The sequence below is a fragment of the Zalophus californianus genome, chromosome 9, assembly GCF_009762305.2.
Source record: "Zalophus californianus isolate mZalCal1 chromosome 9, mZalCal1.pri.v2, whole genome shotgun sequence".
Taxonomy (NCBI): Eukaryota; Metazoa; Chordata; class Mammalia; order Carnivora; family Otariidae; genus Zalophus; species Zalophus californianus.
Genome location: NC_045603.1, coordinates 67314944 through 67330018, shown reverse-complemented (window position 1 = coordinate 67330018; position 15075 = coordinate 67314944). Strand labels below are relative to the sequence as shown.

Sequence of the window (15075 nt, the reverse complement as noted above, 5' to 3'; positions counted from 1 at the left end):
AATTAGCATACCATTTCCAATGTCCAGAGAAAATATTCAGACAAGTGCACAGATTAAGTTTATTGCTGCTGCATGATTTGTAATAGCAAAAAGCAAACCTTAAAGTAGTTAAATGTACACTAGAGATCTAGTTAATTTATGATGTCTGAATAGGATCAAATATTATATAGCTGTTAAGAAAAACAGGTAGTACTAACATATTGACATACTTAGATCTCTAAAATATATTGTTAAATAAAATTAGGCACAGAAAATATATGTATTCCAGTATGCACGTGAGCTTGGTGAGTGGTTATCTCTGGTGAGTGAGACTGGGGGTTAAGGGTGGACCACGGGTTAGAGAATCTTCTCATTTTCGCTTGGCTTTTAAATGACTGATAGGGACGCCTGGGTGGCTCAGTCGTTAAGCGTCTGCCTTCGGCTCAGGTCATGATTCCAGGGTCCTGGGATTGAGCCCCGCATCGGGCTCTCTGCTCGGCGGAGGGCCTACTTCTCCCTCTCCCACTCCCCCTGCTTGTGTTCCCTCTCTTGCTGTGTCTCTTTCTGTCAAATAAATAAAATCTTTTAAAAAAAAATGACTGTGTATAATTTTTAATCAATCAAATGATTTCCCATTCATGTACATGTGTTTGTCCTCTGATATTACCTACTTTTGTATGTTTGAGTAGTGGTGTGTTCTTTTCTGAAAATATAAAACACTTAGAAGCATTGCATTGAGTCTGTCTGCAGTATCACTGTTGAAGTGACTATTTCACTAATATAAGAGGCTTGTGGTATTTCATTATTTTTTTAAATTTAGGGCCTCTGGAGAAAGAAAACATACATGTGTTAGGAGTTAAAAAATAAGATGTAAATCTGTTTGTAAAACTCTGCTGTGTTGTTTTTCTATTTCAGTTACCTAGAAAAGTACGAGAAAGTTCATCATTTTGGGGAGGATGATGATGAGGTACCACCAGGCAATCCAAAGCCACAGCTTCCTATTGGTGCAATTCCATCTTCCTACAATTACCAGCAACACAGTGTGTCAGGTAAATATCATTGGAGATTGTCCGGCTTTGAATTAGGAAAATAGACCTCATCCAATGAATTAATCCTTTACTTTGCACATGCAACTTTCAAAGATCAACATCTAATTGGTATCAGGGCCCTTTCTGTAATAGGCTGTATAAGATTTTTAGTTGCAGGAATTTTCAGAGTTACAAATACCTATACTTTCAAGTGAAGTTTTTTCCCTAATTTTTTAACTAGTGGTCAGTTTAATTTGAATAGTCACTAAAATGAGAAGAAGGAGATCGTGTAGGATTAGGGAGGTGAAGAATACTCAGAGAGCATCTACTGGATTTTCTACAATGCTGGAATTTCCAGCATCAGAATCCCTCAGAAATATTTCTATTTGAGTATTTTTTTCTATGGTACCAAGGATAAGATTTTTCTTTTTCATTTAAGTCATTCCTATAACAGTTATAGAGGAATCTGCAGCTAAAAAGAGCAGGACTCAAACTGAAAATAATTAGGTTGAGAGTTTAATAAGAAGGTTGTTGAGGCAGTCAATAGGGGTTCCTCTGTTTAGTAGCTTTGAGTGTTGGGACTGTGATGACTAGGAAGAGGGCTCTGAAAAGACAAGCATCTCTTTTCTTCATTCACCAACATTTGGCCTAAAAAAGAGGAGGTGCTTCTTTTTCAAAGGTATTTTCTTGATAAAATTTATAATTTTCTAGATATTTATTACTCTTCATTGGTGCTAGTCCCAGTCTCTTACAGATAATCAGTCATTAGATTTAAGCTTTCTCATTGTGTCAGTTTCACTAATTTTATTTTCCATTATCTATTTTCAAAGTTTCTTTCATGTTGAATTTGACTCCGTATTTCTTCCTCAATCTGTAATAACTCCTAGAATCTGATCATTGCTAGAAGAGGCTTCAACATCTGATGCTTTTGTATACTGGGGGTGGGAGTAGGTGGTGATGAGTACAAACCAAACCTCACTTTATTTTTAATGAGAAGTTAATTACCTCAAGAACCAAGATTAAAGGAGAACATTTTAAGTCACCAAGTAGAAAATCTTGCTAATAATTTAAGCTGATAAAATAAAATGGGATGACTTGTTAGGTGATACACTCTCTGTTCCTAAAAAGGGCTAAGGACCATTACTGAATTCAAGGATATTATACAGGGTATTCCTGCATTGAATGAGACATTATACTAATGACCTTTAAGACCATTTTCAACTTTATGACCCTGTGTTTTTCCTATATTACAGTAATAACAGAACTGTTCATTCTTGTAGCTTAATAGAGTTTGGTGTCTGCTATTAGAGCTCCCCAAGTTGACCCATTTCTACTTTTGATCTTCTTTAAAATGAAATTTTTTCTGGATATTTTTTTCTTTTCTTTCCTTCCCTAATTAAACTGATTACCTCAAGAAAAAAGATGTGAAATAATTCTATTTCAGAAGCCTAATAAAAGTCATTGATAGAGTTATTATACAAGTTAAGGGAATGACAGAATTGCTTAACTTGGTGTTAGAATAACTCCTTTCTGATATACTGTAATGTATGTGTCTTTTTAAAAGGAGAATCTGAGCAGTTATGCAATGTGTAGCATGTTTAACAAAATCAGGATTGGGGGCTAATGAAAGGAAAGAAAGAAGGAATTGCTAGGGATCGTCAGACTAATACATCTAATTCAAACTGAAAAGAGGTAGTATTGTAGGGCAGCATTTATGAATTTGAAGGTGCTTTTTTTTAGGTGGAAGCATAGCAACATTATGACAGTGTTCTGAAAAATAATACGATTATCAGTATACAAAAATCCTTTATTAAGATGCTTTTCAGTTGTCATTAAGGTAAATAGAGTAAGCTTCATAGCTGTCAATTTGTGTATGTGTGTGTATTTTAAATAATCACCAAATTAGAATTACATAGTGGTAGATTAAGAGCCTTTAGGAAATTTTAATTAGAAACTATAGAAGATTTGTGATTCATCTTTGGTCATACAGCCTTACTTTCTTTGTAGGTTTGGACAAATGTATTTGGATCAATGTATTTATCTAGAGACATTTGTATTATTGATATTAAGAAAAACTATTTTAAAACAATATTTTGAAATAATATATTTCGATTGACAGTAGCTCTAGGACATTTGGCATGGAGTGCAATTTTACTTGTTATAATGTACATTGATAGAATATGGGACCAGATTTTCCTTAAAGATACTTACTCTGGCTTTAAGTGGCAAAACATATTGAGCAGATTTTGCCTGTAGTTTGTTTTAGGATTATTAAACACTAATATTATTACTAGCATCAATATATGACAGTATTGTCATTTATTTGCATAGTTTTCCATATTTTTCCTTACCATAAAAACCTAATCCTTTCTTTGCTTTCCTTCTTTCTCTGTTTTGTTGTTGTTGTTGGTATTGATTTGGATGCAGTCAGTTCTGCATAATTATAGGGAGATTATTAAGGAATTTTTTGTTCTCACATTTTAAAATTAAAATAAAAAACTAATTTTTAAGTTAAAATAAAAATTAAAAACTTATATGCAGTATATTTGGTAGAAAAATTGTGAAAGTCAAAGTTGACAAGTGACAGCTCATTGAAATTGTAGAATTTCTGAGCTAGCAAGGATATTAGTGATCATTAAACCAGTCTAATCTGTTTGGTAAAGCACTCTGTCCATTTTCAGTTTTGGTGCTTAAATTTGGAAAAGTTTTATACAGGAAGTTTTTTTTTTATTTTATCGGTTTTATTTAGGCAAAGATTTTCCTTTAGATCCTCCATATTCTAACAGACAGACTATGATAATCACTGCCAGTAACAGAAAGAGTGTATACAAATCTCTACAGTGTGAACAGCACTTCAGGAGTAATTCTCCCTTTCCTCTATACTGAAAACAAAGAGAAGTGATTGCCTCAGATTAAGTTTGTCAGCAGTGATCTGTTTGTATAAACTTTGAGTCAAGAATGTTGAAAATAAATTTCTAATCCCATACCAATTATAAAATTGTAGCTGTTCAGTCATATTTCCTTGGGGAAGGGAAGGGAAGGTCTTAAAATCTTATAAGCAATTTCTCCTACATTATGTTAGAAATCTTTACCAAGCCTGATATGATTAAAGGACTTTTTGTAATTATCATATTTATTTATTTTATTTTAATTAGAGATGTCTTTGGCCAAGTCACTCAGATAAGGATGCACTAAATTGAGTATCTGATGGCATCTTTCATTCTTCAGTAGCAAACAGCAGCAATTCTAAGGTCATATTGAACCCACATAAACAAGACTGTGACAGATGTTGAATGTGGGTTCCAGTTTTTTTCTATTAAAGAGATTTGCCTGAAATTTTCAAGGAAGCTATAAACTTGACTATTGCTGAGACTTGGTGTCTCATCATCAATTCCAGTGTACAGTATAGAAATACCAAATCTGTTCCTATATTCACAGAAGTTTTGGTACCTTTTTTCCAGATTTTATGTTTATCTACTGTTATTAGAAATTTTATTTATCAAGATTATAGAAAACGAACATATATTATTCAGTTTTAAATGATGTAAAGAATCTGTGTCATAGTAATTTATTACTCTATTGTGGAACTTATTTATCATTATATTAGGGAGAAATTCCTAGAATATTTTAGAATTGAAGAGGTGTCATCTCAATTGTCTACAGTGGGAAATAAATTTCTTACCTATATGATTTTCTTTTGTGCCATGTTGTGACAATAGATTTCTACTGGCAATCCATTTAGCAAGGTTTAAAAAAAAAGTCTTTTAAAAAATTCATGTATTTCTGAAATGTGTCATCTAGAAGTTTTCTATCTCTTGTTTTCTTGCCTCTTCCCATTAAACTAGTTATATCTTTATGTGAAAAGTGTACTTGGGGGGCACCTGGGTGGCTCAGTTGTTAAGCGTCTGCCTTCAGCTCAGGTCATGATCCCAGGGTCCTGGGATCGAGCCCCGCATTGGGCTCCCTGCTCGGCGGGAAGCCTGCTTTCTCTCCCACTCCCCCTGCTTGTGTTCCCTCTCTCGCTGTCTCTCTCTTTGTCAAATAAATAAAATCTTAAAAAAAAAAAAGAAAAGTGTACTTGGGGTATATGTCTGAGGGCATAGCTACCAAGGCCTACACTACCCCAATTAAGACTCAGTATTTCTAGAAATATGATGTTTTTCTTATATATTATAATACTCTAATATATTAGTGTTCTATGAGCCCATCTTCCTTACCTTTAAAGTTTTGAAGATGTTTTAAATTAATTGTCCTACAGAAAATCTTAGTTACCTTGGCTTATGTAAAGGTTTCTTAGGACACGAAAGCATGAACCATAAGGGTAAAAATTTATAAATTAGACTTCTATCAAAATTAAAACTTGTGCTCTTCAAAGACACCTTTAAGAAAGTAAAAAGATAAGCCACTGTTTGGAAGAAAATATTTATTAAACACTAGATAAATAACTCACATTCAGAATATATAAAACTGACAGTATTAAAATGCTGGCAGGGATGAAGAGCAACAGGAACCTTGTATATTGTCTTTGGAAATGCAAGATGCTGTAAGCCACTTTGGAAAATTGCTTACCCAGAAATAGGGTCCAGCAATCCAAGAGAAATACAAAAATATTTCTGCACAAAGTTCTCTATGTGAATGTTTATAGCAACTGTGTTTGTAAGTCCCCAAAAATGAAAACAGTTCAAATGTCCCTCAACTAGCGAATGGATAAACAAATTGTATTATACCCTTACTATAGCATTAAAAGTAAACAAACTACTGATACATGCATCAACATAGATATTAACCTCAAGCATTTTGCTAAATGAAAGAAATCAGATATAAAAGGCTACATACTGTATGATTCCATTTATTTATCATTTTGAAATAAAGTTGTAGAAACAGAAAGTGGATCAATGTGGGTAGAACAGGGGTTTAACTGCAGAAGAGCATAAAGAAACTTTTTGGGGTGATGGAAATATTCTTTATCTTCATTGTGGTGGTTTTTTTAAAAGATTTCACTTGTCAGAACTCATAGAACTAAAAAGCATGAATTTTACTGTGTTAATTATATTGTGATAAATCTGACCAAAAAAGTAATAATTATCCTATAGTTTGGTAAAGAAGGTAGGCAAAGTCTCTAAAACCATGATATTGTTAAAAAATTTTAAAGGAACCAGTGTCCCTGGCTTATAATATATAAAAACCAGATATAGTCCCTTGAAGTATAAGAGTAGGGGTGCCTGGGTGGCTCAGATGGTTAAGCATCTATCTGCCTTCCGCTCCAGGCATGATCTCAGGGTCCTGGGATCGAGCCCCACATCGGGCTCCTGGCGCAGCAGGGAGCCTGCTTCTCCCTCTCCCTCTGCCCTCTCCTTCTGCCTCTCCCCCACTCATGCTCTCTCTCTGTCTCCCTGTATCTGTCTCAAATGAATAAATAAAATCTTTAAAAAAAAAAAAGGAAGTGTAGAGTATGTAAATTTAAATAATGATACATTAATAATTTGGTAATGATATCCAAGAGGGAATAGTAGTACATTTTTTTGTATTTTAATACTTTTTGAAGACTGTAATTTTAACTTAAGTTTAGAGTTGAACTCTTTAAACTTCTACTCAATTTAAATTTTATAAAGAAAAACAAGCCTCTGTCCTGGATTTGTAAAATATTAATGATAATGGTTTTTAATCCTTGATATACTTAAGGTGTTTTTGTTTTTATCTTAGATTATCTGCGTCAAAGTTATGGGCTATCTATGGACTTCAATTCGCCAAATGATTATAATAAATTGGTGCTTTCACTGTTATCTGGACTCCCAAATGAAGTGGACTTTGCTATTAATGTATGCACTCTTCTATCAAATGAAAGCAAGCACGTCATGCAACTTGAAAAAGACCCTAAAATCATCACTTTATTACTCGCTAATGCCGGGGTGTTTGATGACAGTAAGTTTTAAGCTGAACCTATTGTACGATCATTCTGTAAAGGTGTTAGGAATTTTTAAAAAAGGTTTTTAAGGAGAAAAATACTTTTTATTGGTATAATAGCATTCTTTATTTGCTTTTATTATATTAAATGTGTTATTTAAGATAACGTGTGGGGTGTTTTTAACCTTAAACATTTGAATAGTAATGATCTCAGTAAAACTTTTGAAATAAAAATCTTGGATTTTTCTTAGAGTAGTGATAAGGGTTTCTTGATGTTAGAAGATTGTTTGATACAAAATCTTGATAGAAAAACCTAGGACCTGGAAGAAATTGGTTTTTTCCTAGTGTGTCGTTACAATTTTTAATTAAACAGTTTGTCAATGTATTTAAAAATTTGCTGCCTAAATATAATAAGAGTTATCAAATATTTCACATCCTTTTTACTTACAGGATTTGCTAGTAGATTTTTATAAATCAAATTCTTTATTTTCTATGACTATCTGTTAATAAATCTAGGTTACTCTTAAGACTAAATTGGTCATTTCTCTACTTGTAGTTAAAAGGGATTTAGAAAATATGTTTTAAAATTTTTTCCTGCTCATGGTTTTTCTTTTTAAAATATGTTGGCTGAATGCTCTTGATATAAAATTTTTTCTTGCTAATCAACCCTCCTTCTATTCCAGTGCCATTGTAACTTCTTTTTTTCCAGAAGTATGTACTATTAAAGGTGAAAGTAAAGGGTAGATAGCATGAATCAAAAGGAGGTTCTGGGTGCACATGGTCACAGGGAGAGAGGGATTTAATTTATCCCCTGGGGAAAAGATTGAGCGGTTCAAGACCAAACTGCCCATAATGTCTTCTCAACAGTTCAGATATACGGGGAAAGAAAAAGGATAAGGTATTGACATAATGAAATTATTTTATCATATAGAAATTATGTGTATAACACAGTTGAGATAGTTTGAGAATTTCTTTAATATTTTATAGATTCATGACAATTATTGTTTTTATCTTTAAATAGCAACATGTTTGCAAATGAGTTCATTTTTCTGCAATTTGATTTCTTCAAGTAGTATACTCTTTAAACATAATTTTATTTGGGATTGTCTAAGTAGGATTCCTTAGAATTTGACAGGTACTTAGATTGTATGAAGACAGTTTTGAAATGTTTAAACAAAAGTGAAAATTAGTTTCTTACCCTGCCTGAAAGTCTCATTGGTTACATGAGGGAGGAACAAAGTACTTCTCAGTTTGTATTGTAACTTTGGAGATCTAAATTTGGTAGATTTCTGTCTCACTTTCATGTTCTGTGGTTCCTAATATTTTGTTTTGATCTTTTAAGGACATTTTTCAGCATTTAATATAGAATAAAGTTAAGAATTTTCACATTTGGAAACCTTAAAATGAAGTTTTTAGAAAAATTAAATATTCTCAAACCAGAATAATTTAAGTCTTGACCATTTAATCATTGAATAAGGATTACGTGTGTGTGTGTGTGTGTGTGTGTGTGTGTGTGTGTGTGTGTGTATAAAAGTTAACCAGTTTTGGTATACCGAGGCATGACATCCTTCAGACCTAGTTTATCTTTGTGCATTTTTTAGTCACTAAAAGCCTAAATCATTATGCAGTGTAGAATCTAAAACTAATAATCTAGCAAATGATATTTAAGGAATATTACTATCATTCCAACAGTCAGAAGTTTAGAGTTCCAGAGTACATAGGAACTTTATGAAGAACCTATACTTAAAGCAGTGATTTACATTAGGAAAATAAATCCTTTGACTTTGAGGATTATCAATATATTTGATTTGGTTAGGCTTTTTAGAGGTTTTGATTTATTTTTTAGGGCATGGAATTTTAATGAGATAAATGTAGATGATACTTCCTTTATAAGGTGTGAATGTTTATATTTTTTGTGTGTTTGAAGAAGTATAATAAAAATTCTATTTGACAAAAAATTTAATTTTTTCATCTTATATTTCCATCCAGTATTCTTTTCCCAGTGAAGTTTTTCTTTATAAGGTTTTTTCAGGATAAACAAAATCTTGTTTCTCTTTAGTGGTATGTGGGCTTCATTTTTCTAATTAAGCTGCTAATATGTAAGTTTGATATTTTATGAAATTCTTTAGGTCATATAGTTTATTAAAAACTTTCACATCTGTTCTTTTATCATTTCCTCATGACCCTATTATCATTAATATCATTGATAAACTTAATTTATGTTAAAATTTACTCCTCATCCTTTTTAATATTTTTTCAATGAAAATTCTTGTTCTAATCTAAATACTTCATAAAGTATTTTATTTTACTCAATATTAAGGAAATATTAGGTCTGTACTTAAAGGCATAATAAGATTATAACAATTCAGTGAATCTTTTTACAACAGAAAATACATCCATTTGTTATGGTGGTCACAACATATCCATTAAGGATGTGTTTTTGTTTTTTAGAGAATTTTGTTCACAAAACTAGTTTTTCTATTAACAATTGCCATGATATACTTTTCTTTCTGTATTCCAAAAGAAGTAGCTTTCATTACAGAATTAATACCATGGTTGATGAAAGCATTTCCCTAATTTTTTAAAGGCAGATGCTTATTGTGTCACAGTTTAAGACATTTGTATCATACTGCTTAACTGTCTGGTTCCATAAACTGACAATATGAGCCAGCAACATAAAGGAGAAAAAAAGTGATACAACATGTACTTATGCCTTTGTTGTGGGGGGCTGGGGGTAGGGTGTTATTAAGGTTTTGAATTGAATGATTTGATTTTTCTTCTAAACGACTTTAACAAATATAAAGAACCTATAGGCCTGAGTATGTTTCTTAAGGGAGATTTCATTTGTGGGAATTATTTCTAAAGAATGCCTTGCCTTATATTATTTGAAATATGAATTACACAGTTATTTTTGAAATTAATAAAAGATTTAAAATTTTAAAAATCTGGCAACCTGATAGCAATAGCATTAGTTTGACTTTTTGATATTCTTTCCTCTACAAATGAAACCTAATGCAGAGTAACTGTTAAAGTACTCTTCATTTCTTTTCTCTATTGTTTGTATAAATATTATAAAAATGAGTTGTGTATTTTTATTTTATAGAAAGACAAGTTTCTTTAAATTCTGTAATTTAAAAAATTGTATTTCAAAAGAGATTATCATGACTTTGTATCATTTACTATGAAATAGTTTTTAGCAAAGAAGATACTTAAATGTATTTTTACTGTTTTTTTCCACATCTGTCTATTAAGGAATTAAGTGAAAGAATAATTCCATTTTACTGAATATACTATTTATTCTTTTAGCTTTAGGATCCTTTTCTACTGTATTTGGTGAAGAATGGAAGGAGAAGACTGATAGAGATTTTGTTAAGGTAACTCACATAAATTATTGAATCATTGAATTACATGTCACCAAGGGCCAAGGATCCATGGTTGCTTATTATATATACATACCACCTATACTTTAATCTTAATGTAACATATAAAAGATACCTACGTAAAAGTTGTGATTTAGTAAAAAAATAGAATGGCTAATAAATAAAATTCTGTTTTTATTATACATTGATTTCTGAAAATGATAAATCTATAAAAAAGCAGTAAATCTGAGAATACGTAGATACTGAGCAGTAGTCTCACTAATTTCCTTAGGGTTCTTTTCCAGTTCACTTAATCACTCTTGTTAAATGTGTTAAAATGTGTGTTTTAATTTCTAGAACTTCTCTTTGTATTTTTTTCAAATTCATGCCCTTTTGATCTTTTATACTTTTAATAATTCAAATAATATATATTTATAATATACTTCATTAATATTCAAATTATGTATACATTAAATATACACAAATGTAAATATATAAAACATAAATCAAAAATTATGTGTACAAAAACACACACACCTGACAATTCTGATATGTAAGCCTCTTGCAACTCTAATTCTAGTCACTCTGACTCATGGTGGATTATTCCTTTGTGTTTTATAATCTTGGTTTCTAAATTTTAGCAGACTTTTCTATGGGATTTTTGTATAGATTGGATGGAGAGTTCATTTCTTCACTTCTTGTTGGCATTTGCCAGTCACCTGAAAAGAAATAACTGGTCAGAATGACTTTATATTAATTTTGTTATTGGAGATTTTCTGGTGATTCTGGTTATAAAACCAAACTCATTGGGGGCTGTGGAGCAGGCTAGTTGTGAAATTGTTTTAGGAAATTGTTTTTAACTCAAACTCAAGTAGAGACAGTCAACTCCTTTTATTTAAGCTCTCTTTGTTTGAGGGTATTAGACCTTCCAGTTTCTCACCATGATACAGAGTTGCATATTAATTCCCCACTTCACAGGTTCACCCAAAGTCCTATATTCTGTCCTCACCCCATCCATTAAAAGCCAAGCCTCTTGGTTGTAGTTAGGCAGATAATTTCCTTAACTGCAGAAAAGTGGTGATTAAAGTGTAAGATGCACAAATTGTGTATTTACTTATGCAATCACAATGGGAAGTGGGTGTTGTCAGTATAATTGCTAATCACTTGAAATCTAGAAGACACAAATATGTTGAAGACGATTAGATGATCACCTCTCTTACATGTTTTCATTAATTTCTGCTCTTTATATTTCTTTTTATATACTATATTCTTTGGGTTTAATTTACTGCACTTTTTATAATCTCTTGGGCTGGTGCTTAGATCATTGAGTTTTGTTTTTGTTTTTTCTAATACATACATTTTAATACATACATTTAAAGCTATAAAATTCTTTCTAAACACATATTTAACTTTATTCTCCCTGTTCTGATGTTTCATGTGTTCATTATAACTCAAATTACAGTATCTTATAATTTCCATTATGACATCCTCTTGATACATGGATTATTTTGAAGGGAAGTCTCTCTTTTTTTTTTTTTAAGTTTTTTAAAAATTCCAGTTAGTTAACATACAGTGCAATGTTAGTTTTAGGTATACAGTATAGTGATTCAGCACTTCCATACAACAACCTTTGCTAATCACAGCAAGTGTGCTCCTTAATCCCCATCACCTATTTCACTCATACCCCCACCCACCTTCCCTCTGATAACCAACCGTTTGTTCCCTGTAGTTAAGAGTCTGTTTCTTGGTTTGCCTCTCTCTCTCTCTTTTTTTCCCCTTTACTTGTTTGTGTTGTTTCTTAAATTCACATATGAGTGAAATCATACAGTATTCATCTTTCTGACTTACTTCACTAAGCATTATACCCTCTAGCTCTATCCATGTCATTGCAGATGGCAAGATTTCATTCATTTGTTGGCTGAGTAATATTCCTTTGTATGCATATAATCTACATATTTATTTTTTTCTTTTTTTCTTTAAATTTTTTATTATGTTAATCACCATACATTACATCATTAGTTTTTGATGTAGTGTTCCATGATTCATTGTGCATAACACCCAGTGCTCCATGCAGAACGTGCCCTTTTTAATACCTATCACCAGGCTAACCCATCCCCCCACCCTCCTCCCCTCTAGAACCCTCAGTTTGTTTCTCAGAGTCCATCGTCTCTCATTGTTCGTCTCCCCTCCGATTTACTCCCCTTCATTCTTCCCCTCCTGCTATCTTCTTCTTCTTTTTTTTTCTTAACATATATTGCATTGTTTGTTTCAGAAGTACAGATCTCTGATTCAACAGTCTTGCACAATTCACAGCACTCACCATAGCACATACCCTCCCCAATGTCTATCACCCAGCCACCCCCTCCCTCCCACCCCCCACCACTCCAGCAACCCTCAGTTTGTTTCCTGAGATTAAGAATTCCTCATATCAGGGCGCCTGGGTGGCTCAGTCGTTAAGCGCCTGCCTTCAGCTCAGGTCATGATTTCAGGGTCCTGGGATCGAGTCCCACATCGGGCTCCTTGCTCTGCAGGAAGCCTGCTTCTCCCTCTCCCACTCCCCCTGCTTGTGTTCCTGCTGTCGCTGTCTCTCTCTGTCAAATAAATAAATAAAATCTTTAAAAAAAAAAAAAAAAAGAATTCCTCATATCAGTGAGGTCATATGATACATGTCTTTCTCTGATTGACTTATTTCACTCAGCATGACACCCTCCAGTTCCATCCACGTCATTGTAAATGGCAAGATCTCATTCCTTTTGATGGCTGCATAATCCATTGTGTATATATACCACATCTTCTTTATCCATTCATCTGTCAATGGACATCTTGGCTGTTTCCACAGTATCGCTATTGTGGACATTGCTGCTATATACATATTTAGAGATACAGATATAGATACAAAAGGATATATATGCCACTCTTTATCCATTCATCAGTTGATAGACACTTGGGCTATTTCCATAATTTGGCTATTGTAGATAATGCTGCTATAAATAAATATCGGAGTGCATGTATTTCTTCAAATGAGTATTTTTGTATTCCTTGGGTAAGTACCTACTAGATGCAATTGCTGGCTCCTAGCGTAGTTTTATTTTTAGCGTTTTGAGGAACCTCCATATTATTTTCCAGACTGGCTGCACCAGTTTGAATACCCACGAACAGTGCAGGAGGGTTCCCCTTTTTCCACATCCTCACCAACACCTGTTGTTTCTTGTGTTGTTGATTTTAGCCATTCAGACAGGTGTGAGGTGATGTCTCATTGTAGTTCTGATTTGTATTTCCCTGATGATGTGTGATGTTGAGCATCTTTTCATGTCTCTTGGCCATCTGTATGTCTTCTTTGGAAAAATGTTTATTCATGTTTTCTGCCCATTTTTCAATTGGATTATTTGCTTTTGGGTGTTGAGTTTTATAAATTTTTTTATATATTTTGGATACTAACCCTTTATCAGATATGTCATTTTTAAATATCTTCTCTTGAAGGGAAGTTTCTTAATATCCAAAAACACAGTTTTTCCAGTTTTCTTTTTCTTGAAGAAACAAGGCAGAGGATCATAGGGGAAAAGAGGAAAAAATGAAACAAGATGAAACCAGAGAGGGAGACAAACCTTAAGAGACTCTTTATCTTAGGAAACAAACTGAGGGTTGCTGGAGGGGAGGGAGGTAGGGGGTGGGGAGGGTTGGGTGATGGACATTGGGGAGGGTGTGTGTTGTGGTGAGCTCTGGGTGTTGTGGAAGACTGATGAATCACAGACCTGTACCCTTGAAACAAACATTATATATATTACTTAAAAAAAATAAAAGAACAATGTAAAAAAGGCGAACTGAATTTCACTATGTAGAAACAAACAATATACTCTGTATAATCTTAAACTTCTGAAATATTTTCACTTTTATTTCATAGCCTAGCACTGATGAGATTTTATAAACACTATTTGTTTTTGAAGATGATATATATTTTGAAGTTGTTGGGTATAAATTTCTATGTATGTCACGCCAACATGGTTAATCATGATATTTGTATTTACTATCAGTACTAGCTGTTTTGTCCATTTCTTCATTTATGGAAAGAGGTGTGTTAAGAACACCCAGTATGATTGGGGCTGTGACTTTCCTTATAGTTCTATAATACTGTGTTTTTATATTTCAAGACTGATATATAGTGCACATTACAGATGTTATATCTCTTTGGTCAGGTGAACATGTATAAAGTATTCTTTTTACTTTTAAGTCTACTATTTTTTTTTTGGTCTTCTATCAATATAATATCATCTTCCGTTCATTTGTGGTTTATATGGCTCATATTTTTGCCTTGAACCTTTCTTACTTATCCTTGTATTTTAGATGATTTTGTGTTTGTTTTTTTTATAAACAACATATACTTGAGCTTTTTTTCTCCCAGTGTGAAAAATTGTCTTTAAATTAGTGTATTTATTCAATTTACATTAAATGTAGTTTTGATATAATTGTGTTTAAATTTGCAGTGTTTTGAATTGGTTTCTATATGTCCTACCTATTTGGTTTTGTTTTTTTCCCTTCTTCCTTTCTTACCTGTTTTTAAAAAATTGATTTAACTGAGTATTGTTTATTATCCAGTAGTCTGCCTACTATTAGTTTGGTATGATGTACTTTTTCTATTCTCTTAGTGATTACACTAGGGATTATAATTTTAATTTTTACCAATTTAGTAAATTAGTACTTTTACCACTTTTTAGATAATGCAGGGACACTAGAACAACTCTCATCTCCATTTACTCACTTTTGATTTATATATACTGGTCTCATTATTCATTACTTTGCTCTTTTTC

At 32.5% G+C, this 15075-nt stretch overlaps 1 protein-coding gene across 12 annotated transcripts in view; it reads left to right on the top strand.

The window, feature by feature from the left end:
* Positions 1 to 15075, top strand: part of ARID2 (AT-rich interaction domain 2) — a 215691-nt gene that overhangs the window by 83138 nt on the left and 117478 nt on the right. For all 12 annotated transcript variants that reach the window (XR_003519834.2, XR_003519838.2, XR_003519837.2 and 9 more), the window contains exons 4-6: positions 895 to 1028; positions 6711 to 6929; positions 10218 to 10285. Coding sequence is in view for 3 of the 12 variants with exons in the window: in XM_027593212.2 (XP_027449013.1) it covers positions 895 to 1028; positions 6711 to 6929; positions 10218 to 10285 (421 nt within the window). In the remaining 9 variants the exon portion in view is untranslated. The remainder of the gene's footprint in view (positions 1 to 894; positions 1029 to 6710; positions 6930 to 10217; positions 10286 to 15075) is intronic.